This window comes from Choloepus didactylus, chromosome 4, assembly GCF_015220235.1.
Source record: "Choloepus didactylus isolate mChoDid1 chromosome 4, mChoDid1.pri, whole genome shotgun sequence".
In the NCBI taxonomy this organism is placed as follows: Eukaryota; Metazoa; Chordata; class Mammalia; order Pilosa; family Megalonychidae; genus Choloepus; species Choloepus didactylus.
The window spans coordinates 132803335-132830372 of NC_051310.1; the positions used below are offsets into that span (position 1 = coordinate 132803335).

The 27038-nt window shown below is 36.7% G+C and overlaps 1 protein-coding gene across 9 annotated transcripts in view; it reads right to left on the bottom strand.

Annotated features, from left to right (window-relative positions):
* Nucleotides 1–10142: 10142 nt before the first annotated feature.
* Nucleotides 10143–27038, bottom strand: part of SLC12A1 (solute carrier family 12 member 1) — an 83658-nt gene continuing 66762 nt past the window's right edge. For 2 of the 9 annotated variants that reach the window (XM_037834055.1, XM_037834054.1), the window contains exons 21-27: nucleotides 25983–26126; nucleotides 23012–23143; nucleotides 22663–22774; nucleotides 20811–20897; nucleotides 14124–14259; nucleotides 12688–12755; nucleotides 10144–11648 (exon numbers count right to left, since the gene is read on the bottom strand). In XM_037834055.1, coding sequence (XP_037689983.1) covers nucleotides 11513–11648; nucleotides 12688–12755; nucleotides 14124–14259; nucleotides 20811–20897; nucleotides 22663–22774; nucleotides 23012–23143; nucleotides 25983–26126 — 815 coding nt within the window. In that variant the 3' untranslated portion in view covers nucleotides 10144–11512. Of the gene's footprint in view, nucleotides 11649–12108; nucleotides 12429–12687; nucleotides 12756–14123; nucleotides 14260–20810; nucleotides 20898–22662; nucleotides 22775–23011; nucleotides 23144–25982; nucleotides 26127–27038 lie in introns of those variants that run through there. The other 7 variants (XM_037834051.1, XM_037834047.1, XM_037834048.1 and 4 more) reach the window with 6 other exon arrangements.

Below are 27038 nucleotides of genomic sequence, written 5' to 3' on the forward strand. Positions count from 1 at the left end.
TATGGGCAATGATTGTACACTTCGGAACTTTGGATAATTGTATGGTATGTGAACAACCTCAATAAAATGTGTGTATGTATATATATTTAAAAAAAAAAATATTAGTAGGGCGGGCAGTGGAACCCATTCTTTAAGCTTTACATGATTCAGAAGTACACTACATACAAACAGAGCTGCTTCTATTAAATTGGGAGCAGAGCGTCATGAGACTCTCATCATCCCCTCTTGGCAGGCCTGAAGTGGGCACCACAGACCTTCTGATGTCTAAAGGAGCTTAGTTTGGAAAAAAAAAAGTACCATTCATAGGTTCGTAAACAAGGAAGTAGATTGAGTGATATTTGACAAGAGTTGGGCAAAGTAATCGTTCTAAGATGGCCTGGAGACTAGAGAGGGCAGAGCAATTGGATATTTTCTATTGTGCTAATCTAAGCTTGAGGTGATGAAGACTGTAGTAGTTTTCTACTGCTGCTCTAATAAATTACCACAACCTTGGCAGTTTAAACAATGCAAACTGTTCTTTAGGCAGAATTTGGACATGGGTCTCACTGGGCTAAAATCAAGGTGTTGGCAAGGCTGCATTCCTTCCTAGAGGCTCTACGGGAGAATCCATTTCCTTGTCTTTTCCAGCTTCTAGATGCTGCCCACCATTCCTTGCCTTGTGGCTTCCTTCCTCCATCTCCAAAGCCAGCAACAGCAGGTTGAGTCCTTTTCACTACGCCATCACTTTGCTTCTCTGACCAGAGTTGGAAAAGGTTCTCCACTTTTAAGGAGTCATGTGATTAGATTGAGCCCACCCAGATTATCCAGGATAATCTCTCCGACTCCAGGTTGGTATTGTTAATCACATCTACAAAGGTCCTTTTGCCTTGTATGGTAATATATTCACAAGTTCCAGGGATCAGGCTGTGGACATCTTTGCGGGCCATTATTCTGCCTACCACAAGGACTTAGGACAGATACATTAAGCAATCAATAATACTTCCCTTTTAGCTGGGTTATGGTCCAAAATGTCAATTCAGTATGAAAATGGTGTGGAAGAAGAAGAGGAAGTTTTTGAATCAAGTATTAGTTATTCAGGAAATTTTGCCCCTTTTCAACCATTTTAAGACATGTAAAGGTTTTTACATGTCTTACAGTCTTTAGGAGAATCAACCCAGTAGTCATGAAAACAAGAACTTGGGTGTCTTGGGGAAGCTTCCAGACTTGGGATCAGTAAGCCTTAAACAAGCAGGCCTGGTCTGTTCCTGAGTGTTCTCGGGGATGGTCTTCTTTTCCCACCTGCTCCAAAAGCACTGGTACCTTTTAAATTGCTTCCCAATTGCTGAGAAATCATTTACCTCCCTCCCATCCACATCTATTTATGGGTCCAATCACAGTCAGTTCCCCTCCTAGGTGAAACAAATGGGGCCAAGGAGCAAGGCATGGAGATTATTGAGGAAATAGAAGATGGGGTTAGGGCCAAACTGAAATTGGTGAGCAAGTGGATACCTTGGGTATCCACTGGGTAACTTGCGTGCATATAAAGGTTGTGGCAACCATTCTGAGCAGAATGTGAGCCTAAGAGCCTCTCTGTCCCACTGGATATGGCTCCAGGGAAAGGATACCTACTTAAGACACTACCTAAGTCAGGTTTGATCTCTTTATTTCTCAGTCACATTGGTTGCACATTATTTCCTCTATGACATTCAACAACTATTGCATGATTTTTCTGTTGGTAGCACAAGATTTTTCCAAATTACAAAAAAAGACAGGAACAAAAAGGTTATGCTTTTCATCTATGTCTGTGTAAACAAATCCCAGTAATTACCATAACTCAAATTGCTGCTGAAATTCTCCATATTTTAATGTGCACATTGTCACTCTTGCTACTAAATCTGTGCATATATCCTGGAAAGTTAATCCTGAATTAGGAAACAGAAAAACTGATTAAAATAAAATTGGGCCAAGTCCATGATTTTTATATTCATAAGATTCAAAATTACTGTGAGGAAATGTGCAATGCAAATTGAATTATCTTCCACAGTAATAACCAAAAAAAAAAAAAAAGGAAGGGAGGAAAAGGAAACAGTGGTAAAATATGGGTATCCATGCAGGGAGATGTGTGAATTAGGCTTGCTGGGGTTTCAGTTGATTGTGATTCAATATTCTGCCCCTGTGAAACAATGTTTGCTTACTAGGCTGTAGAAACTCAGTTGTCTTTCATCTAAAGTGGATCTTATCCAGTTTTTTTTAATAAAAAAAACACATTTATTTTTTATTAGAGAAGTTGTTGGTTTACAAGAAATCATGCAAAAAATACAGAGTTCCCATACACTACCCCTCAAACACAGTTTTCCCTGTTATTGACATCTTGATTAGTGTGGTACCTTTGTTACAATTGATGAAAGAAAATTATAATTGTACTGTTAACAATAGTCTATAATTTACATTGGGGTTCACTGCTTGTGTTGTAAAGTCCTGTTTTTTTTTATTTTTTATTAGAACACATATACTACCTAAAATTTCCCCTTTTGAGCACATTCACATATACAATTCAATGGTGTTAATTACATTCATAATGTTGTGCTGCTGTCACCACCATCCATTACAAAAACTTTTCCATACCCCAAACAGAAATTCTGTAGAAACTAAGCATTAACTTCTCATTCCCTACCCCAACCACAGCACCTGGTAAACTGCATTCTTGTTTGAGACTCAATGAATTTGCTTATTCTAATTATTTCATATTGGTGAGATCATACAATATTTGCACTTTTGTGTCTGGCTTATTTTCCCAATATGTTTCCTTCAGGGTTCATCCATGTTATCACATTTATCAGAACTTCATTTCTTTTTATGGCTGAGCATCATTCCATTGTATGTACATATACCACATTTTGTTTATCCTTTCATCTGCTGTTGGACACTTGGGCTGCTTCCATCTTTTGGCAATTGAGAATAATGCTGCTATAAACACCATTGTGCAAATATCTGTATGAGTCCCTGCTTTCACTTCTTCTGAGTATACACCTAGAAATGGGATTTCTGGTTCATAAGGTAATTCTGTACCTAACTTTCTGAGGAACCACTGAACTGTTTCCATAGTAGCTGCACCATTTTACATTCCCACCAATGATAAATGAGTATTCCTATTTCTCCACATATTTTCCAACACTTTCTGTTTTTTTTTAATAGTAGCCATTCTAGTGGGTATGAAATGGTATCTCAGTGTTGTTTTGATTTTCATTTCCCTAATGGCTAATAATGTTGAGCATCTTTTCATGTGCTTTTTGGACATTTTTGTATTTTCTTTGGAGAAATATCTATTTAAGTCTTTTGTTCATTTTTTAATTGTTTTTTTGTCTTTTTGTTGTTAAGTTCCAGCAGTTCTTTATGTATTCTGGATGTTAAACTCTTTTCAGATGTATGGTTTCCAAACATATTCCCCCATTCTGTAGGTTGTCTTTTATACTTTCATGATGAAGTTCTTTGATACACAAAAGTTTTAAATTTGATGAAGTTCCATTTATCTATTATTTCTTTTATTGCTCATTCTTTTGGTATAAAGTCTAAGAAACCATTGCCTAAAACAGGGTCTGAAGATGCTTCCCTATGTTTTCTTCTAGGAGTTTTATAGTCCTGGTTCTTATATTTAGTGCTTTGATCTATTTTGAATAAATTTTTGCATATTGTGTGAGATGGTGATCCACCTTCATTCTGCATGTGGGTATCCAGTTTTCCCAGCACTATTTGTTGAAGAGACTATTTTTTTGCCAATTGAGTGGGCTTGCTCCATTGTCAAAAATCAGTTGGCTATATGACTCGGCAGATGAATTCACAGCCCTCCCCACTACATGACACCTGACTCCCAGAGGTGTAAATCTCCCTGGCAATGCAGGATATGACTCCCAGGGTTAAGCCTGGACCTGGTTGTGGGATTGAGAAAATCTTTTTGACCAAAAGGGGAAAGTGAAATGAAACAAAATAAAGTTTCAGTGGCTGAGAGATTTAAAATGGAGTCAAGAAGTCACGCTGGAGGGCATTCTTATGTACTATAAGATATCCCTTTTTAGGTGTGTATTGGAATAGCTAGAAGTAAATACCTGAAACTATCAAGCTGGAACCCAGGAGCCTTGATTCTTAAAGCTGATTGTATAAGTATGTAGCTTACATTGGGTGATGGTGTGATTGTGAAAACCTTGTGGCTTACATTCCCTTTATCCAGTGTATGGAAGGATGAGTAGAAAAATGGGGACCAAAACTAAATGAAAAATAGGGTGGGATGGAGGGGATGATTTCAGTGTTCTTTTTTACTTTTCTTTTTTATTCTTGTTTTTATTCTTCCTGGTGTAAGGAAAATGTTCAAAAATTGATTGGGGTGATGAATGCAAAACTCTATGATGGTACTGTGAACAGTTGATTGTACACCATGGATGATTGTACGGTATGTGAATATATCTCAATAAAACTGAATTTAAAAAAAAGAAAGCCATAAAAAAATCAGTTGGCTATAGATGTGAGGGTTTATTTCTGAATTCTCAACTTAATTCCATTGGTCTATATGTCTGTTCTTTTGCTGGGTGTCATGCTGTTTTGATTACTATAGCTTTGTAGTAAGTTTTAAAATCAGGAAGGCTGAGTCCTCTAACTTTGATCATTTTTCTGGATGGCTTTGGCTATTCAGAGGCCCATACCCTCAATATAAATTTGATGATTGGCTTTTCCATTACTGCAAAGAAGGCCATTGGAATTCTGATTGGGAGTGCATTGAATCTGTAAATCACTTTGGGTAGAATTGACATCTTCACAATATTTAGTTTTCCAATCCATGAACACACAAAATGTCTTTCCGTTTATTAGGTCTTTGATTTCCTTAAGCAATGTTTTATAGTTTACCATTTATAGGTCCTTGACATCCTGGTTAAATTTTTTCTTAGATATTTCATTCTTTTAGTTGCTATTGTAAATGGAATTTTGTACTTGATTTCCTCTTCAGGTTGTTCGTTACTAGTGTTCAGAAACACTACTGAATTTTGCTTGTTGGTCTTGTACTGCACCATTTTGCTGAATTCACTTATTATAATCGAATAGTTTTGTTGTGGATTTTCCAGGATTTTCTATATATAAGAACATGTCATCTACAATTGAGAAAGTTTCACTTCTTTTCCAATTTTTAAAATATTTTTAAATTGTTATTGATCTAAGTAGTAACAAATAACTGTCTCACCTGTCGTTCGTCTCATTTTCCTCCCCAGAATAACCCTTACTATTCTCTGTGATTCTTCTAGAGATATTCTATGCATTTATAAATAAATAGTCAAATAAAAATGAATAAATAAATGATAACATACTGTGTTCATTAAATGTGATGAGTTAGATTAACTCATTTTCTAACACTCAGATAAACCTTTAACCCCGGAATATCTGTTTTTCTGATTATGGTGGATTATTGTTTGAATATATTGCTAAAATTGAGTTGCTTGTGTTTATTTTGGATTTTTCCGTCTTTATTCATACACAAAATTGAATTATAGTTTCCTGTTTTGTGTGTTCTGTCGTGTTTTGGAATCAAGTTTATACAAGTTTCACAGAATAACCGAGGAAAGAAAAGAAAGTGTTTAATTATCTTTCTTTGAATGTTTTAAAGATCACCTAGAAAAAAATCTTTTGGGCTGTGTGGTGGTTTGAAGCTGTATGTACTCCAGAAAAACATGATCTTAAATTTAATCCACTCCTGTGGGTGTGAACCCATTGTAAGTAGGACCTTTTGATGAAGCTACTTCAGTTAAGGTGTGGTGTCCTTTACAAGCAGAGTAAAATTCAGACAGGCAGAGAGAAAGCCACAGAAGGAGAAGCCATAAGCTGAAACCAGTGGAACCCAGAGGAGAAGGTAGAGTCCAGAAGAGGCCACCATGTGCTTTGCCATGTGACAAACTAAGAACTGAGGATCGCCAGCAGCCAGCCCCAGAATTCCACAGTCTTTGGAAAGAAAGCATCACCTTGATGACACCTTGATTTGGGCTTTTTCCCAGCCTCAAACTGTGAGCAAATAAATTCTCATTGTTTAACCTGCCTGTTTCATGGTATTTGCTTGAACAACCTAGGAAACTGAAACAGATTGAAATCTTTTTTGGAACTAATGCTTTGGCCATATTTGTGGTTTACTCTGAAGTATTAGGTTTGATTAGGTATTCTATTTTTTCTTGAGTTAATTTTGATCATTTATATTTCACTAGAAAATTACAAATTTCTTTGAAATTTGAAAATTTACCAGACTAGAATTTTAAAAGGCATTGGTTTCCAAAGTCGTACCCATAGTCCCTTGCTCATTTATAAATTTGTGTATTTATATTTTATTCTTATAAAAACTGTTCAGCCTGGAACTCTGCTCAACAATTAACACACATTATCTCATATCCTTGCAACAACCCAAAGAGTTAGATTCTCTAAATAATCCTGATTCTAAGTATGAGAAATGGATTCTTAAGGAGACTTAGTTATGATCCCTCTACTAGTAAGTGGAGAAACTAAGATTCAACTCCTATCTCTCTGACTCCAGAGCTTCAGCTTTTAATTTTGCTACCCCTTTCTTCATTAATTTCTTCTTTCTGCTTTCCTTTACCTACTACTTGCTTTTGTTCTCATTCTTGAGTTGAATGTTAATTTACATTTTTCTTATTTATTGACAAATGCATTTATAGCTATAAATTTACCTCTAAGTCCTGCTTTATCAGCCTAAAATACATTTTGCTATGTAGAATTCCCAATGTTATTTTTGCTAGAATTTTTGTTGTTGCTGTTTATATACTTGTAAATAATGTCAGTATTATTGTATTATGATAAAAATGTAATCTCTATTATTTCTACATTTTGGAATATACTAAGGTTTCTTCATTATCTAATATGTAATTTATCTTTATAATCATTTTTAGATTCCTAAAAGAAGGTGTATTCTCTGTAGGTGAGCACTATTAAACCTCTTAAATCCATTTTTGATTTATGCAGTTTGAATTCTTCCTACCCTTTATTAATGTTTTTTAAATACTTGGTCTGTCAATGATGGTGATACAGGTAAGCTATTTCCTAAGAAAATTGATCTTCTGTAACTCTCCCTTTTGTTTCCAACAATTCTTTTATTATTTATGCCAATGCTATGCTATGCTATTGTTGCATAAAGCTCCACTACTAATGTAGCTAAGTTGTGGATCAGACCTTTTTTAAATATAAAATGACCCTCTCCTGTCCATTCTAATTCTTTTAGTCTTAATCTTTGAAATTAATATTGCCAATTTCATTCTGTTTGAATTTTTCTATTTGTTTTTGTTTATTCTTTTAGCCTTGTTGACAGTTAATTTTGAATCAGATGCTTGCAAATAGTTTGATTTTATTTAAAATTTTCATTAAATTTGAAACTCTTTGTTAATAAGGAAGTTTAATATATTTGTTTTCTATTTGTTTCTTGTATGCTTGATTTTTTTACCTTATTTTATTATATTGTATGATATTACATTGTATGATTATATTATATAATATGATTTCCTTTTTTTAAATTTCATTTTTTAATGATTTCCTTTTTGTCTGGCTTTTCCCTTTTGCATTATTTTTACCATGTTTTTATGTTCTTGATGTACTGAAATTTACCCACACTGTTTTTTAATTCCATTAGAGGACACATTTAAGCTTTTTAAAAAAAATGTATTTGAACAATACTTATCCAAAATATTAGTGCCAATAACAAAATAGTATCTGTTTCCCTGATGAGAAATGTTGTGTCACTAGTGCCCCTGGTGGCAGAGAGGACAATGTTGTGTGTAAAAATGGAGACATCACCGGCTCTTGGTGGAAATGGGAATAGAGGAATAGAACTCTGAAGTGGAACCAAATTTAATGTATATTTCTCCTTTTTTGTATGCATAAGAATGATATATGATTTTAAATTCTATACCTATATAAGTCTAAAATAGATCTCTCAAAAATATAAAATGTTTAAGTAATAAGGCAGCTATGTCATAATTTGAATGGCATTGATTTTTTTTTCCTCAGTGAGACCTAAAACAATGGTGTGTTTCAGAATTAATTGTGTTTAGATGAGGTGAAATATTGCATGTCCTTTTTGAGAAAGGAGACTCAGATTGTTGTTTTCAATAACAGAGATCCTGAAAGAGATAATATTGGCTGACACCTTGTTATGGAGAGGCAGTTTCACTTGTAGACCAGGCTGGAATGGAGTAGAAGAGCTAGTGGCCCTGTGAGATTGAGTGACTAGGGCAGGTGCCCAGGCCAGGAGCATGAGTTTCACCTCTCAGCGTTTAATGTAACCGATGGGGACACCAGGATCTATCAGCATTTGGAACATCTTAACATCTAAATGAGTCACATTCAAAGAGGAATTTTTTCTGTTCTCCCCTTATGGAGTCAAGACCAATCTCATCTTTATGTCAGTTGGTCTTCTAAATCTTTGCAAAGGAAAACATTAGAAATTTTAGGTGACTTATATGGCAACATCCAGCTAGCAAGGACCCTGAGAGTGCTGTCTTTTAAGCCTAACTGACAACCAGCAACAAGCTAGCTGGTCATCTGTGATTGACACAGGGACTCTACTATACCATCTGGTTGTCATAACTGTACTTCTATTTAATCTTAGCTAAAAGGGTTGGTTGATAGCAACTTGCATTGCCAGTTTAGTATTCCAACAGGCTGAGAGCAGTAGGATGTATGGGCAAGATCATCCATCTCTGCCAGTTTTCTTCTCTGTATTTGGAGAAGCTCTGCACAGAGGCCTGATTTTCTCCTTGCCTCAACCTTTATGGCAGGCGTATGTTTTACTGGTGCTGCTGCCAAATGCCTCCAAATGCCCATTTCTGCTTTGAGTTCCCACCAAGCACACCTGAGGCCTCTTAGGGTAGCTGTTTCTGTATGCTCTTGGTATCCAGCAAAGAGATCCTAAGTAGGGTGCTGTATTCTGTCTACCCTATAGCCAGTTCTCACCTCCAGTTTCAAATCTGGGGGGAGGAGTCTATGTGGTATTCGCCCAGGTATTCCCTGTGATGTGTTGATTTTTCTTTGGGAGCATTGGTTGAAAGCTGACCTCTGAGATCTTTCTTCAATCTCATCCCATGTGGACTATTTCTGGCTTATATTTCTAAAAATTTTATCATGTGGATGACATCCTTTCCTAGTTTCCTGCTGTGATGCAGATCTTCCCTATTTTTATGTTTCTTTAGTCATTTTAACAGGAATCTGATAGGCAATGGAGAAAGATAATTAGATGTCTTTGCTCCAGTTTTGATTTGTTTACAAAAACCTGTTCAACCTGCATTTGGGGTGTCTGGAAGACATTCAGGGAGAAATACCAAAATATTAGTGATTGAATATATGGACCTGAGACTTAGGAGAAATCTGGAGTAGAAATATAAATGTGAAAGACATCAGCTTATGGTAGAAGTCAAACCACAGGAATGGGGAAGACTGCCTAGAGAAGTAGTTCCAAAATCTGGCCAATCATCAGAACCTAGGGATTCCTAGGCCCTATTCTTAGAGATTCTGATTTAGCAGGCCTATTTTTTTTTAAAAAAAAACTTCTATTGGGAGTTCTAACATTGAACTCACATATGGTCCTTTTTATTATGTAAGAAAGTTTTAGGTCTGTATGTGCATGGGTATGTTTGTAGGGATGGGGGCAGTACCATCAAGTAAAAAAGTTGTGATGATTTTAAAAAGTCATTGTGGGGAATGGGTGGGTTAGCTGATAAAGAATGTATACAGAGTGAGAGGCCAGAGAAAGTTGGGTACTAATACCCAACTGAATGTAGACATGGAGATGATGGATGGCTGGGTTAATGGAGCTGGGTGAAGAACTCCAGAGGCAGAACACTGAGGGCTACTGGCAAGAGAGTGACTGCAGTGATGTTCTTTGGGCTCCAGATTAAAAAAGTAGAAGGACATGGACTTAGAGAAAAGGGGTGGTTATCAGCAAGAACCAGAGATATTGAGATCAAGAGTAACTGTATTGGGACTAAGTTAGGGAAGCAGAAAATGGAAAGGATAGGGGTTATGGTTAGACAGTGACAAATTTCTGCTTAGGATTTCAGAAATAGAACAACTCTTGGTAAAGACAACCAAGTTCAGGATGAGGCCATGGTGATGAGATAATGACGTGTGGAGCCTGGGTGAACAGGGATATACTGTTACTTCTACTTTGCCAGTTGTTTCCCTCTTCTTCCCTAGTCATCCTTCTGAGCTAAAAGGCTGAGACTTCAGAAAGGCTGGGACTTCAGAGCCCTAATCTTGAATCCCTGTTTTAAATGACCTGCATGCAGACAAGGCAACTGATTGAGATGTTCACGCTCATATTTAATACCTCATTGCACCAGGATCTTAGGGACTAAAAAGTAAAAACATGGCCTAGGCCAAAGCAAATGAATTTGAATGCTTTTATTTCAGGTTCATTTTTTCCATATTTTTTATCAGTTAGAATAAACAGTCAAAATATGTCAGCAAAAAAATCAAGCCATTTGTCAGAAAAACAATTTTTGTTGGTTTCTCCATGTGATTAAATTTTATAGGTATCTAACAAAAATGAGAAAAATCAGTATCTGTATATTCCAAGTTTTCTACTTCACATTTTAATTATTCTTTTAGATCCATATTATCACTATGTAAAGTAACTAAATGTATGATTCATGACACATTTCTTTATATTGGTCTGAAAATTTGTGGTACTTGGTTTTCAATTAGAAGTCTATAAAGATTTCATCTGTGCTAACCACTTAATTAGGAACAAGTATATGAAGTAACATTGTGATGGAAATTTCAAAATATTTTAGTAGAGAGGGCAATTTGTGTTCATATATTAAAGTAGAATACATTTCATTTAATTGGAACATATGTTTTCCTCTAATCCAGCTCATATGCTTTTCAGTCAGCAACAAATTAAAGCTGTATGTTATCAATGATTGTGCAGCTCACCCTAAGTATACAATATTTTTTACATTAAATAACCCTATTTAAGTAACAGCTTTAAATATTTTGTAGACTCAAGAACTTCTTACAGTTTTCAGTTGATGATTTTCAAATCTGCTTTGTAGGTATAAGCCTCTCAGGAGGCCAAGGATCATGTTTCCTACCAAGTTGGTCTTGTCCTTTGATAAACCCCTGTGGTTACTTTATCAACCTGTCAATAACCATCTACTGAGAATCTGCCATGGGGCCCAGCCCTATACCAGGCCTAGAAGCAAACACCATAGAAACAAAAGATTATGTTTGCCTGGAAGAGCTTACAGTACAGTTGGTGGTTTTCATGAGTGTAAGTCAGCAGTTAGTTTATATCAATTGTAGTGATAACAATGTTTTTCTAGGGGTAGCACTGCTTTGACACCTCCTAAACTGATAGAGGGGAAAATAGCTATAGCCTTTAGCTAATTAAAAACTACAGTGATAAGTTTTAGGATAGTCTCCAGAGGTTTACATATCTGTAGGTCAGATTTGCAACATAAAGTACATTAAGTTAAAATGTGCTCTAATCTTTTATATCTTACGAGTAAAATGTCAGGACATTTTTATGATTTCCTCTAACTAGCAAAACAGGAGGGAGGTTCTTCGTGAGGATTTCCAACCAAGCCATATACAACAAATCCGATATAGATCCTTTTCTTGCCACTGGAAGGCTCCTGACAGCATGGAAGCAAAATAAACAATGAAATTGAAAATTACTGCAGGCAATAACATCACTAGTACTTCAGAGTTATTCAATAACCAGTGACCTGAAACTTTTTGTGCCAAGAAAAAAAAAAAAAAAAAGAAGCAGCAGCTACTGAAATTACTTTGAGTATAGCTATTAACATGATGCATTCTCAGATAATACAAATATCTCTAAAACAGAAAATCAGGCTCAGGTATTGTAGAGGAGAGACAAAAAAAATTACTGTTAGCTCTCCTTTAAATAGAGAATTTGATCAACTTTTTTGATCAGCCTTGTGTGTGTGTGTGTGTGTGTGTGTGTGTGTGAATGATTTTTCCCACTAATCTAAAGCTCTTATATTTGGGAGAAACCTCAGAAATTAGGTATTTGAATGCTACTACCCAAATCAGTATAACATTTTACAGTTTCTTAAATGGATAGTCCCCCGGTCTACACCTTGCTTGAAAATGTATTTATCTTCATGTGTAGGAATTAGTTCATGAAGTATAAATGTGAAATAGAGGTTTTCATGTTTACCTACCAACCTTTAAATAAACGAACATTAAAACTTTCAGGAGGTGCAGCACTGACATTTGTGGGGCTGAAAGGCAACAAGTAGAAATGGAGAAGTCTGCCATCCTTCTTCTCCCACTCTGGCCTCTTCCTGCACTGTGCAGGGCCCCAGGAACATGCCATGGGCACCGTGCCTCGGGAAGAGGCCTGTGAGCTTTGGGGCTGGTCAGGCAGGGAATTCCAGGGTCCTAGGTCTCTAGATCAAAGTGCAGAAAGAAGGGTGTGGGTTCTAGGTGGGCACATTCCTGTGGTCCTGTGGAGGAAGGCCTCTAAAGTGCATAGGCCCCAGTTGCCTGGGTCTCAGGGTCTCATTTATTTTCCTTCACTTTCTAAAATCTCACATACTCAAAATCTTTTTTCCTTTCCATCTGAATAGTCATGAGCTTTTAAATTGATTAACCCACTTACCCTATGATCTCTGTCTAAAATTGTTAAATGTCTGCAGTGATACTTACAGGACAATGAGATTGGCAGCTCTTGAGTGTTCCTGTAAGAGTTCATTCAGTCGAACTTGGCGGTAGCTCTGCAGGCAACATTAAAGATTTTGTTGGGGAAAGTTCCACCAGGATGTATGAATTAGAATTTTTCTCACTTCAATTATGGACAAGGAGAAAACCTCATTTTTTAAAAAATTACAGTGATTTCATTCAGGGTTCAGAAACTTACAGTATTATGAAAACTCATGAGAAATTTTAAAAACGTAAAGAATAGGGCCAGACTGTCATTGTACTATTGTTAGGGTGGCTTACTAAACTGTAGGCGAAACAAGCATGCAGAGTAACAACATGGATTACAGGGAAAAGAACATAAGAATGTCCAGTTTGGGAGAACAGGTTTGAGGTGGAAGAAAACTGGCCTGATCTTGATACCTGTTTGATATCCTAAAAACATAGATTATATTCTAGTCTACCTTTCTTTAAGCTCTTTGACCACTTTAGCAGTACAGAGAGCAGCTTCAATTAAGAAGCCATCAAAGACTCACTCAGAAAAATAACTACATTAGCTATTTTGCAGTGATGAAAGTAATAGTTATTATATTTCACTGATTCAAGAACCAAGGCTCATAAAAATTGTGTGATTTGCTCCATTATATTAAGTCTTTGTTAAAGTTGGGAAGTTTGTTATACACAGAGTTTATGCTTACCAGTTCTTTATTTCCCCAGTAAATCTAAATTGCATTTAGTATTTCATCTCCTAATGTAGTTTATTTAGATTTTGTAGTTTAGAGGTACACTTGTGGTCTTTTTCTTGAATGTCCAATTCAGATGTTAATTCTTCTACCTAATTCCTGAGTTCTGCCCTTTTCACTATCCTCACTCTCACCAACTTCATTCAGCTCAGACCAGAGATGGGTAACTCCCATCTTTCTTGGCTTTCTAGAAAAACCTACCATTTTTCATCAATCCTGCAACTTGTGTACAATCCAATGTTCCCATTCATTGTTGCAATCATATCATATATTTCCTCAGATCCCTTTGTTGGTTTTCATAGCTATCTTTATCAAGTTAAAATTCTTTGTTATTGTCTTAAAAATTGTGAGTCAAACCACCTTTATCTATGTTGCACACATTATTAACTGTACTTAAATTATTTCAAACTGATGGGTCTGTCTCCTGCTCTTAAAAATTAATTTTGAAAGGAGACTTCATGATGTGTACCAATGACCTGTTTTTTAGCTTTTAAAAAGTAATTGATTTTATAAAAAAGGGAAAGTTTTCTAAATACTCATATCCAGTAACATGATTTAAAAGCACTTGAAAAATGCAGAAGCTCTGGATTCTGAATAAAATTCAATAACAGATTCATTACTTCCTGATTTTGAAATCAACCAATGTTTTGCTTTTCAGCTAGTTAGACAGCAAAGTAAAAATTAAGGAAGACAAGTCCTTACCTTTTCCTTGACTGCTTCCAACTCTGCATCTGTAATTTTCCACGGAGATTCTCTCTTTAATTTCTCAGCAGTTGCTAAATCTTTGCAGCTTTCATGGAGACGATATGGTTCAATCATCTCTTCAAAGACTTTCCAGCTGAAATTGGAATTATAAAGGAGGCTCACAGTGGGAACCTAACTCATTATTTCACAGATACTCCAGGTATGGCTGGTTCTGCTGGCTATGGAATCAGAACTGAATGTTATGCAAATCTTTTAAGAATTATCTTTGCAGGGAACATAACTGTGAGTAAAACCAATGGCTATAATACTCCCTCCCAACCCAAGGCAAGGCCTTAACATGTGTGAGGCCTTGTTAGCCTACTAGGTATTAGATCTTGAATTTAAACACACAAACATATAGAGAGTAATTATTCTGCAAAGACATTTTCCTCCTGGTATAGCCAAAGACAGTTGTAATATAGGCACGTTAGCCCATAAATGAGTTGCCATTCGCTTACATACACTCTAAGGGAGATATTCACGAATTAACATGGGAGGTAAATCAGGCTCCTTCAAAGTTGGATAAGGCCACCCTCACTTTTAGTTCTACAGGGCATCTCCCATTCATGGCAGGAGGCTGTGGGTAGGTAAAAGGAGTACAGCAAGGGCTCCCATGAGTTTAATGATTGTGGAAAAAACCTGGAAGGCTTGCTGCAAATAATGTTGCCTTTGTCCTAGTGTCTGATGTTGCTGCCTGCAATTTTCAAATGACTATTGTTCAGGTGCAATTTAGGAGAAAAAACAAAAATCAATAATATATATATATATTTTATATAATATTAAGTGAGAAAAGCAGAATACAATAGCATATATACTGTGATTTCATCTATGTCAGGAAAACACGGTATAAAACAGCTCTGGAATATGAAATATTCATAATGATTCCCTAGATCAGGGTTCAAATATGGTTTGCGATGCAGTAGGTCATGAAATGAATATGGCAGGCCTTAACAAACATTTGTGAAATTGAAATAGGACAGGATAGAAAAGACAAGATGAGATGAGAAGAGAAAACATCAGCTTGTATGACCCACAAGAGTATTTTTTTCTGAAACTTTTGTTTCAGTTCTGTATTATACCTGTATCTATGTAGTAGATGGTGATTTAAATGTAAAAATCAATAATATTTTAATGTCTAAAAATCTGAGGCTATTTTAGAGTGATTAAAACAAATTATTGAGTAGAAATTGAGGAGCAATATCTAAGAGCTGTAGGACATTTTAAAAATTGCTGAAAAATCTCAGTTTTTTGTCTTTCATATGAATCTCAGATTTACTTTTAAAACCGTCACATAAAACAAAGCTTATAATTTATGGCAATAGTTGTCTTCAGTACGCTACTTTAAGATGATCTCAAGTGTGAACAATTTTCTTTGGTTTTATATAATGTAGCTTGTTTATAATTTAAAATAAGCAATAATTAGAATCGATGTGCTGTCAGGTTAAGAAATTAAAATATAAAGCAATGAGTTTAATTATCTCATCAGTTGGCCTGATTTAGGATTTGAAGATAAAAGTGCAGATTACAAAGGAGCAGGATTGCACCCAGCAGTCATGCCTTTGTTAAGACATTGAAGAGATACTTAGTGTAGTAAATGTCTAATGCATTGACTTATTCAGAAGTATAGACAAAGGCAGAGAAGGAGTAAGACTGATATGTCCCATTCTTCTTTCAACCACACTAATACTTTTATTTGTTCTTCTTCCTGACAGTATCGTGCTTTCGGAGACCTTTGGCAGTGGTCAGTATAGTGTAAAGGATATTGGGAAAGGATACTGGACTGGGAGAGAAGAGCCTGGGTTCTTACTGCTGCACTTCCACTTCCCCCCTGGGTCTGAAAACCTTGCCTATAAAAGGGGGTCACAATGACTGCTCAGAGCTGGTGTGAGGGCCAGTGTAAGGGTCAGTGTGACAGCTTGGGCAACAGTGCGTGGCAAAGTGTGCAGTGCTCTATAAACACAAGATAATCACTTTATTTAACAGCCACAAGGGCTGAGGCTAACAATCAAGGAGTTCTCTGTTTAAGCTCCATATATACTTACTTTGATCAGGATGAATTTTCTTCACACGTCAGTCCAGGGCCTAGTTTGAAAACGCAGTTCAGAAGTAGTTTAATGAGAAATAGTAAGTGGGATGGGGTTTGTTGGTTGTCTCCCTGTCATCCACACTATGCCTTCCCCATTGCAGTTTGCTGAGACTGACTCCATCCCCCAAATCAGCCAATCTGTGTAGTTCTCTCTTCCAGAGTGATTGGTCAGGGCGGGCACATGACCCAGGCAGGATGGGCCCAGGAGGCACCTCGGTGACTCTCAGTGGATTAGGTCAGTGCAACCTGCATGAAGCCTGGAACCCGAGTTCAATGACTGGGTTTTTTGTTTTTTGTCTCCCAGTAACATAAATGAGCAAGTACGCAGTCCTGGTTGCTACTGGCAACAGTCTTTTTTCCAAAGCTAAGTCACCGTGGTTGTGATTTCACAATGGAAGGTACAGTAGCTGGACAGACCCTTGCCTGAAAGGCAGATTACACTTGGACTTTAAGTTATGTATGCTAATAATTTCTGTTATTTAAGTCACTATAAGTTAGGTTTTCTTTAACTCACATTAAAACATGCTATGGGACAAAATGGGTTATAATGAGGCTGTTTTTGCCCATTTCTTTTCTCTTAGCTCTTACTGCTCCTTGTCCTTGTTCATCTTTGATTTCTTCAAAGCTTTTCCATTCTCGTAACTAGGTGATGCAAAGATGGTTCAAGATTATTCCTAATTCTTTATCAATTTTCATTGAGTCTGATATTTTTAGTAAGTAATTTTTAATTGACTTTAGAATAAGCCTAGTGTTAACATGCTATTAAATATAAATGAGAATTCCATTTTAAAAATTAACATCTGCCCTTGCCTTCCCCACGCTATTCTTCATAATAATAATGTTTTTTTAAAAATTTTAACTGCATACATTTTTTCCCTAAGTTCACAGAAAGATTTCTTTTCTTCTCTAAAAGCAATGTACTAATTGTTTTTGTGACTACTCTATCATCTTTAAACTAAAGTATCTAGCTAATTGCTTCTAGTTTCTCTTTGATTTTCATGTAAAGATTTTGTCTTTCTTGGCCTATTCCTTTTAATTCAGTCTGTACAATAAAAACTGAAATTTAACCATAAGACTTTACAGTTTCTCCTGGCTCAATTATTTTCCCATTAACTTTGCTTTTGTACTCCCTTTCACCTGTGCCCTACTGTATTTATAGATAATGTTTTTATGATAAAATGTCTCCATCAAGACTTACTGATGTTTTATGGGTAGTTGAAAGATTTATTAAAGGCAATTTAAGGGCATTTACATTGGCCTCAGGCATGGAAATCATTGACATACTATTTTTGACACTGTTTATCCCCTGGTGATTGATTGGCCAAAAAACAATAATGATCAGGTGATAGTTGTTAATAGTAGATAAGGGCTACCCAGCCAAGAAAGTCCATGTGGGAGCTGAAATACAGCCAGTGCTCCACTCTCCAAGCCTTGGGCCCTGGGCCAGGGCCACACTAGCCCAGAGAAAGTATTTCCTTTCTCTAATTGAATGCCCAGTGGAGCTGCCTTTTTCTAATTATCACAAAGTGTCAGATGTACTATCAGTGGCCATCTGCAAGGTTTACTGAGCAGACCATTCCCTGTTTGTTCTGAAATAGGGTTCCCTTCATATATTGGAACGACTATTGCCAACATCAGATATGTGACTGTTTTATAAAGTAATACGGAATCAGGAATAGCAGAAGGCTAAAGAAAAGAGGATGGCACTTCTAGCACACTTCTCCTTGGTGGCCTCTTGCCTTCACATGTACAGTGGCTGCAAAGGTTCTTTTATTCCAGTAAGGTTGGATTTTTTTTTTCTTGAATTTTCCTCAAGACTTTGAAATATCAGGGGGAAAACCTCCAAAATTGTGATACTTAATTCACTTTTTTTCCTGAGAAAAGGGAGTAGATCTCTTCACTGCAAGATGATAAGGAAATGTGAGAAACACCAAATTAAAATGGCATCAAAAATCAAATTTAGATACCAGGGCAAAAATTCCTGGGTTCTTTGTTTCTTACTACAGTCCCTATAGTTTTGTTCTCTGAAAAGAGGAAAGCATGAGAGAAAGGTCAGGGTTAGTGTGCCGGTTTGAGTGTATTGTGTCCCCCAAATGCCATTATCTTTGTGGTCTTGTGTGGGGCAGAAGTTTTGGTGCTGGTTAGATTTGCTTGGAGTGTGCCCCACCCAGCTGTGGGAGATAATTTTGATGAGATGTTCCCATGGAGGCGTGGTCCCACCCATTCGGGGTGGGCCTTGATCAGTGGAGCTATATAAATGAGGTGACTCAAAGAGAGGAAAGAGAGTGCAGCTGGGAGTGATGTTTTGAAGAGGAGCAAGCTTGCTAGAGAGGAACGTCCTGGGAGAAAGCTGTTTTGAGGCCGGAGCTTTGGAGCAGATGCCAGCTGCCTTCCTAGCTAACAGAGGTTTTCCGGAGGCCATTGGCCATCCTCCGGTGAGGGTACCCGATTGCTGATGTGTTACCTTGGACGCTTTGTGGCCTTAAGACTGTAATTGTGTAGTGAAATAAACCCCCGTTTTATAAAAGCCTATCCATCTCTGGTGTTTTGCATTCTGCAGCATTAGCAAACCAGGACAGTTAGTAAGGTAAGAGTGTCCAGACTATGACAGTATTCTGAGAATGAAGAGGCAAGGTTTATGAAAGAGGTACATCATCATCCTCAGTGACAGGACAGAAAGGATGCATGCAGTGACAGCGACCGTGGCAGCTGGGCAGAGACTAGTGTGAAAGAAATGGAAGGCAACAAGATCTCCAGTAGAGAAATCCAGACCTATGAATAGAAACAAAAGAATACAGAAACAAAGGAGCTGGCAAGCATAGTCTTTTGCTTCTGGTAAGGCAAATGGCAGCAAGAATGACACTGTAAGAAGTAGGTGACTCATTTTTGCCCATGGAAAATCTGGTCAGTAGGGGATGAAGTGACTAACTTCCAGACAACAGAAAATGGCCCTATCCTTGTGGAGCACTGACGGGCCCTGCCTTACTGCTAAGTGGCCCATGTCAGAGAATCACTGAATCTGCTGTGCTGTGAAAGAGAATGCATTTTCAACAACTGGGGGCCGTAAAATGAGTCCATTTGATCACATCCCTGCAAATGCCAAGAGGCAATGACTTGGGGTATTAAAATTCTTCAATGAAAAATGGAAGGCTGGCAGAGATTATTGTATGATAGCTCAGTTCATGTCAGAGTTAACTCCATTTACTAAGGAGAATTATAAATGTGTTCTCAATTTTTCTTAAGTATTTGTAATTGTAGAAATACAGGAATGCTAGGAATTGAAGGTATGGATGATGTAGGAAATATTACAGGAAATATATGATGTAGGAAATACTCAGGTCAGCCCTGTCCATTACAGCTTTCTTGTCACAGTCAAAGTGTTTCAAAGCCATTCTACCTGACCTATGCCCTTGGGGGACTATGAATACTCTCAAAGAACAGGAAATTCAAAGTGGTAATGTCAATAAAAATGTCTTTTAAATCTGAATAATTTTCAGGTTTAAGCACATATTGGATAACAATCAATCAAAAGGAGGGAGGAGGCAAGAAGACTTGAATAGTGTGTGGGGTGAGAATTGCAACCCCTCAAGGATTGTAAGAGGAAGGAGAAATGGTGGTCAGAAGAAATGGGAAGAGGTCCAAGAGGACAGCGAGGACTTAGGCCATTCTGAGACCTTTGTGTCCCTCTGTGCTCACATCCTTGGAGGCCCCACTCCCCATCAAATCAAATGTAATATATTATGTCCAGATGCAACAGCAAATATGATTTTGAACTGCAAACAATTGCAAACATTTTATAATTATGCTTCTGAAAAAAATTTAGCTCTTAGTAGTTCATTTAATTTATAATTGGCTATGATTTCCAAACAATCTTCTTTCACCCTTGGGAACTCCTGTGAAGAGCTAACCTAGAAATTGTTTTCAAATATCAGGGACTCTATAAATTTAACAGTTAATGAGGGTTAAAATGATGTCATGTTTCCAGACATCAAAACAATTATCTTTTCAATTTTGCCATTATCTTTTTTCAGTTTGGAGCCAATGCATTTCCTTGCCTGGCATCAAGTAGTTTTATAGGCCCCCCTAAAAGTTCATAGGCCCTAAGTGTTGGCCGGGAAGGTTTGTACTGTCATTATGCCAAGAAGATATAAGGTATTTCCACACCGCTCCATCGGAGCTCCCCACTAGCTACTCACCAGCAGCTCTGAATGATGAAAACTTGTGCCAACTACCTGGGGGAATAGTCTGGTCTTATTCCTGCTACTCTTGCCACCATAGAAACAAAGAACACAAAGGGTAATTCCAAAATGCTAACTATCCTGTGTTTTAACAACTTTCTCTCTAAAGCTCACCTTCACCACAAACCCTTTTCTTCCCATTCAAATGTGCTTCATAGCTTTACACCAGGATTATTTGAAGCCCTTCTTCATTATATCCTATTAGGAAATCACTGCAGTAAATACACAGCATTTTTACCCTTTGATAATCAACACAAAAGAGAATGAGCTAGTACCATGAGGAAAGAATGGAACATTAAATGGACATTTAATGTGTCATACCTCTCTTTGTTTGGCTTAATGTTGATGTCACCAATGATATGGATGTCTGCAAATTTTATCCTAAATTTGCTCAGAAGGGAAGCCATTCTGAAAATATAAGAGAAAAGCTTTTCATTGTTGTGTATTTAACTATTTTTTATCAAAGAGTTTCTGTGTTTTAGATATTAAAAGGAATCATGTCGTATTTCATCCTAGCTTTCAGACAAGCTAACTTATCTAAGTCTTCGGTTAGTGTATAATTTTCACTGCAGTACTTGATAGATACATTAAGTGTATGTAGACTCAGCTATTCCAGAAGACAAAAAGAAAGTCATGTAGGTACAGATATTTAGAAAGAGTAAACCAGCTATGTCTTCATGTATCAGGGAGATAATACAAAGCTGTCCATATTTCCTTAACGTTTGAAAGAAATAGAACAAATTTTAACACTTATTGACTGTTACCTTTATAGAGTTACTGATAAACTACTAACAAACTAATAATTATGTGAGCATTACATTAGAGGTTTTTCCTGGCAACTGATCATTTGGCTATAATTTCGAAATTACAGAAAAATTGCAAGAATAGTGCAAAGAACTCCCAGATACACCAATTGTTTACATTTTGCCTCATTTGATTTATCACCTTTTTCGCTTCTCTCTCTTAATATCGATCTACATCTGTCTCTCTATCATCTGTTATCTACCTGCCTACCTGCCTATCTGCCATTTTAAAGTAAGTTGCAGATATCAGACCCCTTTAGCCCTAAATACTTTGGTGGGTATTTCCTAAGAACAAGGACATTCTCTTCTGTGGCCAGAGTATAATTATCAAAATCAGGAAATTTAACATTGATGTCATTGTCTCATCTAATCCCCAAATCAGTTTCAAATTTCATCAATTGTCCCAATAAGATACTAGAAGTTTTAAGAAAATACAAATTATTAAAGACATCATATTATTTTCCATTTTAAGAGAAAATCAACACTATATATGTATATATACATACATAAATATACATATATATGCACACGCATGCACACACACACACATGTATCCACATATAATATGGATGTTTCACATCTTCCTAAGAGGGAAACATGTTCAAAATTACTAAAAGCCTGTCATTATTTTGTGATTTCTGGAAGTGGAGGTTCCAAGAAGGGCTCGGGGCTTAATTATGCCATGACGTATTAAGGGCTGCTGAAGATCATTCTTCAGATTTCCACCAGAGACCTCGGAATGTGCCACGTTCTTGGCAAGCCTGTTATTCTCATAACTATATATCAGTTTTCCACAGCTAAATTAATGAAAAAGATAGACTTACATAGTAGGAACTTTTTTTTTTAATTAGAAGGGCTCTCAACAGCCATTCATTTAAGCTCTTTCAAACTACAATGAGAAACTGGAGACTCAACTATGTTTAGTGACTACAGCTAGTTGGTGGCAGGGCTGGGGCTAGGACCCAGGTGCAATGTGTCTGTTTAGTTCTCTTTTAAGCGTGCTGTGCTAAGAGCGGCTCCCACGAATTAACAGGTTTGGATCTTCCAGAAAAATCTATTGGGCACAAATTTCTTCAGGCTCTTCCTTTCTTGGAAGAGATAATGATACTTTCATTCAAGACTTGAGATGAGGATTCTGTGCCAAATTCCTTTTTGAAAGCGTTTGTGGCCAGGGATAAGAGGACTTGAAGACAGTGATTAGAAAAAATTATGTGGATAATTTATTGACTAGAAGACCAAGTAAATAGGGGTCCTATCACTATGGTTTTGTCTTTACATCTATTATGCCTCAAAAGCACTTAAAGTTCTTAAAAGTGACCATCAGAGCAACACACAATCTAAATGTTCTCAGGCGCGAATAAGTTGCTTACGCGATTTTTTCTTCTTCAATGTGGTTGATCTTCCCTCCAACATAGATTCTCAATTTACAGTCTTTCCATTTTTTTCTGAGAGTCAAGATATAGGGGATAAGGAGTGTTAACCCTGAAATAAAAAGTAAATTATAACAGAAAGGATAAGTATATCAAACTGAAAGGAAATGAATAGCTTTACATCTTCATTCATTCCCACATTCATAGCTCCCAAATAATCTTAAATCTTTGGAGAACACAGAAATGTTATCTTTATCAGGTATCATTTTCATACACTTTTTCGTGCAAGTTCGTTAAATTTATCAACATAGAAATTCTGCTCCCCAGTGTATATGCTGAAATTTCTTACCTCCATCATCAAATAACCACCAAACATCAATCGTGCCTTTTCCTTGCTTCTTTTTAAATTGGTTGCTGGCTTCCACCAGTTTCTGGTTGAACTCCCCGACATGCATCGACTGGATTGTGTTAACACTGCTGTCTGAAATGAAAGAGAAAATGATGCATCTATTTGTCTTTTGAGGACAGGAACAAAATAACTTTCCAATAAATCTGCTGATGAAAACAGAGGAAAGGCGATGTATTTGTAAGTGTTTTTATACATACAGATAAACAGTAAGCTCTTTTCTCTGAAAAGGAGTGCTAATGCTTGAATCCCCCAATAATTTAGATTACCTTCAATATTTAAATAAAAATTCAATACTGGTTTTGTGATTACAGTTTTCATTTAAAAGCAGTGGATTCTTTTCAGGTCCTTTGTAATCTGTCTCAGAGTGGAATTATTACTTAGTCATGTAACAATACTAAATTCTCTGCTACTATAGCCAAAATACCCCAATTTTGCCAAATTACAAATAAAAATCAATTTAATGGTTTGAGGTTTGCTTGAAAGTAGAACATATGGGCGATTGATTCTCTAAAGATAAACAATAGAATCAGAAGCATTCCTTCATTGGGGAATTCATTTGAGCACAATTTTGTGTAAGTTCCATGAATTTCTAGATTATAAAGGTTGCCAGGGACCATGTGCATTTTGCTCTCTATGACTGAGCTTTTGATCCCCTGGTTGGCCTGACTTACTCCTTTGTTTTCTTTGCAAGGAATTTCGTGAAACTGATGAAAAGCCACTTGAGCTATTTGAATCTCTGTGAGTCCAATGGAAAAAGGCAAGAAATGTGGAAAGACAAAATACCTTTAGTTGGGTTAGAATACCTATACTTGAACATATATAAAATACTTAAATTTTTTTTTTTTTCACATAATTTCACCCGAAAACGGACACAGTGAGAGTATACATATACCCAGGGAACTAGGTCAGTATTCGCCAGTATTTGCCAGTGTTTCTTTGCTACACTCTACACATTATTTCTCATTTCTGGGATTATTTCTCATTTCTGTGTCTTTGGAAGTTGTGACTTCATTGCTCTATTTCAAAGAGATGGTATCAGCGTAGTGCTTAGACCAGAGCTGGCAGCCTCTTCAGAACTTCCTCTCTGATCTGAGAGTCTCTGAAGATGCTTTGTTCTGCCTTTCACTGTTTCCCTGTTTTGGGTCTGTCTGTTCTGAAGCAATTATCTTACATTGTTTCTATATCCCTAGGACTGCTGAAGGACAAAGTAAATTTATTTACAAAATGGACCAAATCCTGCCCTCACTCACATGAAACCAAAGCATCGAAAAGACTGTATATGAATAACTGGAGGCAGAGTTGATCCTGATCTAGAGCTCAAAAGAGTTGTCAACCAACTAAATAAAACCCAGAATAACGAATGATCCATTAGAGCTGTGTTTGAAACTTTAGGCATTGCAAATGAGATATCACTATTATTGCTTTTCTAAACAGTGAGATGTTGATTTTCAGAGGAGTACATTTTTGCAAAGCAAGTATTGCAATGCAGAAACAGGCTTTCAGACTAAACAACAAGTCCTGCTCTTATTAATAAAGACATTAATGCTCCTGCTTCAGGTAGAACAGTGCTGGGCTATGACTTCTGAATATTCCATTGCTTTTCCAGACTATACAATTTAATAGAGCAGATTCAACAGGCAGTTAACTCTTTTCGTGGATAAAATAATTGCAGAAGAAAGAAAATGGTATTTAGCATCCAGAACAATCTTATTTTAATTTTTTCACCTTAAAAGTCCTGATGTGCCTCCAACTGTAGGCTCAAACACATCCTTTTCCTAGAAATATAATTTTACGGTGGGTAGTAAGTAGTAGGCTCTCCCACAGCCCAAAGGATAGACCATGTACCTAAGGATACCTTTAGTATTTGAAGGGGAGCAAAGTTGGAATCTCCCATCATTCTTTGTAAACATAGAAAAATACTATACTACAGGTGAAATTTTATCCTGGGACTATAGTGAGAGAACTAGCAAACAGAACCAAAAGATGGCTTTTACAGGATAGGAGGTGACTTCTTTGAAGTGCTGAACATTTTACATGGTTTATGTCAACCCAGACCAGAGGCTAAGTCTCTGTTTGGTCCCTGCTATTTGACTTGGAAAGCCTCACGGTGAAATGATCTATCCTGGCCCACCATCACATATGATTCCAGTAAATGTAGAACACTTGTGCATGAAGGAAATGCATGCTAGCATTCCAATTTTCTACCAGCAGAGGTCACTGTGCACCTCATTAAATTAAAACCCACAGTGTTTCTGGAAAGAAAGCAATTTTCAGTCAGATGTTTGAATCACCTGTTTATAAAACTTATAAAAACATAAAGGTTAATCTCTCCCATCCTCTGGTCCTCTGTCCTTGGATATGCATGAGACATTCAGAGATAAGTGTATCACTCAGCCAAAATCTGTGATTAATATCAATGACATTCCAACTCCATCCAGTATTTTAGTTTATAATAAAGATGCTTTTCAAAATTACGGTTTTAGTGGATCTCCTATTTAGCTATAATAGTGAATTCTCAGTGCCCTGAAATGTCTGCAAGGTGGATGAAACAGATAAACCAGTTTGGGTATTGGTTCTTAAATTTCTACCCAATTTCCATCTTACTGAAGAAATTTCTGCTTTATGGCACTCAATCTGCTTAAGCATGAAATGACTCCCAAACCAAATAGTCTCATATTAAGATAAAGTTTTTATAGTATGATGGAACAAAGTTCGTAGTACTGATAAATGTCAACAGCTTCCAACTTCTACATAAACTGTCTTTCCAAAAGAAATGTCTTTCAGTTTCCTACCTATACTCGATGCCCCCAACACCTTATATGTTGATTTAAGATACAAGATTCCTACAGATGCTCAAGTAGTGTCTTATCTTGTAACCTTTCTTGTGATACATATATTTTAAAGTACTTACCCTTCTTAGCAGTTGGCTTAGTAATGTTCAACTTGCGAGCTTTTTTGAACAAGCCTCGGATGCCTCCACTCCCTCCTTCAGAGTCATTGTCTTTGATAGTGGCTTCCAACGCCAGTCTCTCCTGTTCTAATTTCTCTAATTCATCTGATAAAAGACAAAAATCACTTACTTAACACAGAGAAACAGAAGCTCTGGGAACAATCTTATAAACTTCTTTAATATTAAAAATTGTGTGATATGATAAAATGATTATGAATAATATGGATTTTATGAATGATTAATAAAAAGTAATGCATTTCAGCAAATTATGTCCAGAAAGTAACAAGTGGCACAGAAAAATAGCTCAAAATATTAAGTTAGAATACATGAAATCACTAGGTTTTTATTTGTGAGAGTAAGGGAAGCTAAATAATGCAGTTTTTATTTATTGCCAGCAAAAAGCAAAAGCCTAAACAAACAAAAACACATCCACTGTATATAAGATCTTATACACTGTAAACCATTGATTTACTGACCTAAGATACTGGATCAGGTATTTTAAACCCAGAAGTGGCAAAATTATAGAAGTGCTCTGGGTGTGTATCAGACACTCAACAATGCCTCCTGAATTGCAACATAAAACCAGAGGGCAAGAATTAAAGTAAAATAACAAACCTGGGAATAAACTCTACAAGTTCTGAATGCAAATTACAGAGAAAACTATCCACCACCAATTCCTTCCCAAAAGCAAGGACTTGGTTCTGGAGTGGGTGACTAAAGCCGAGAAATAAAGCTGAGGTTTCTCTGTGTCTGTCAGAGTTCAAATTGCTAAGAAGGGTCTCAGAACACTGAAGTCTGGAACAAGAGTCAAGCTGTCCAAAATTTCCTGCCCGGGGGTTGAAACCCACCATTCAAGCTTTGATTTGCCTCTGGCTGCCTTTTATCTTTTTTGATTCTGATTGTGATGAAAAATTTCTAACTGCTATGTAATGCATGAATCCCTCTTTCAACCTCATTGGATGCGGGGTAAATATACTAAAATCAGTGATGATCCAGGACCAAACTGTCAGGCTTTTT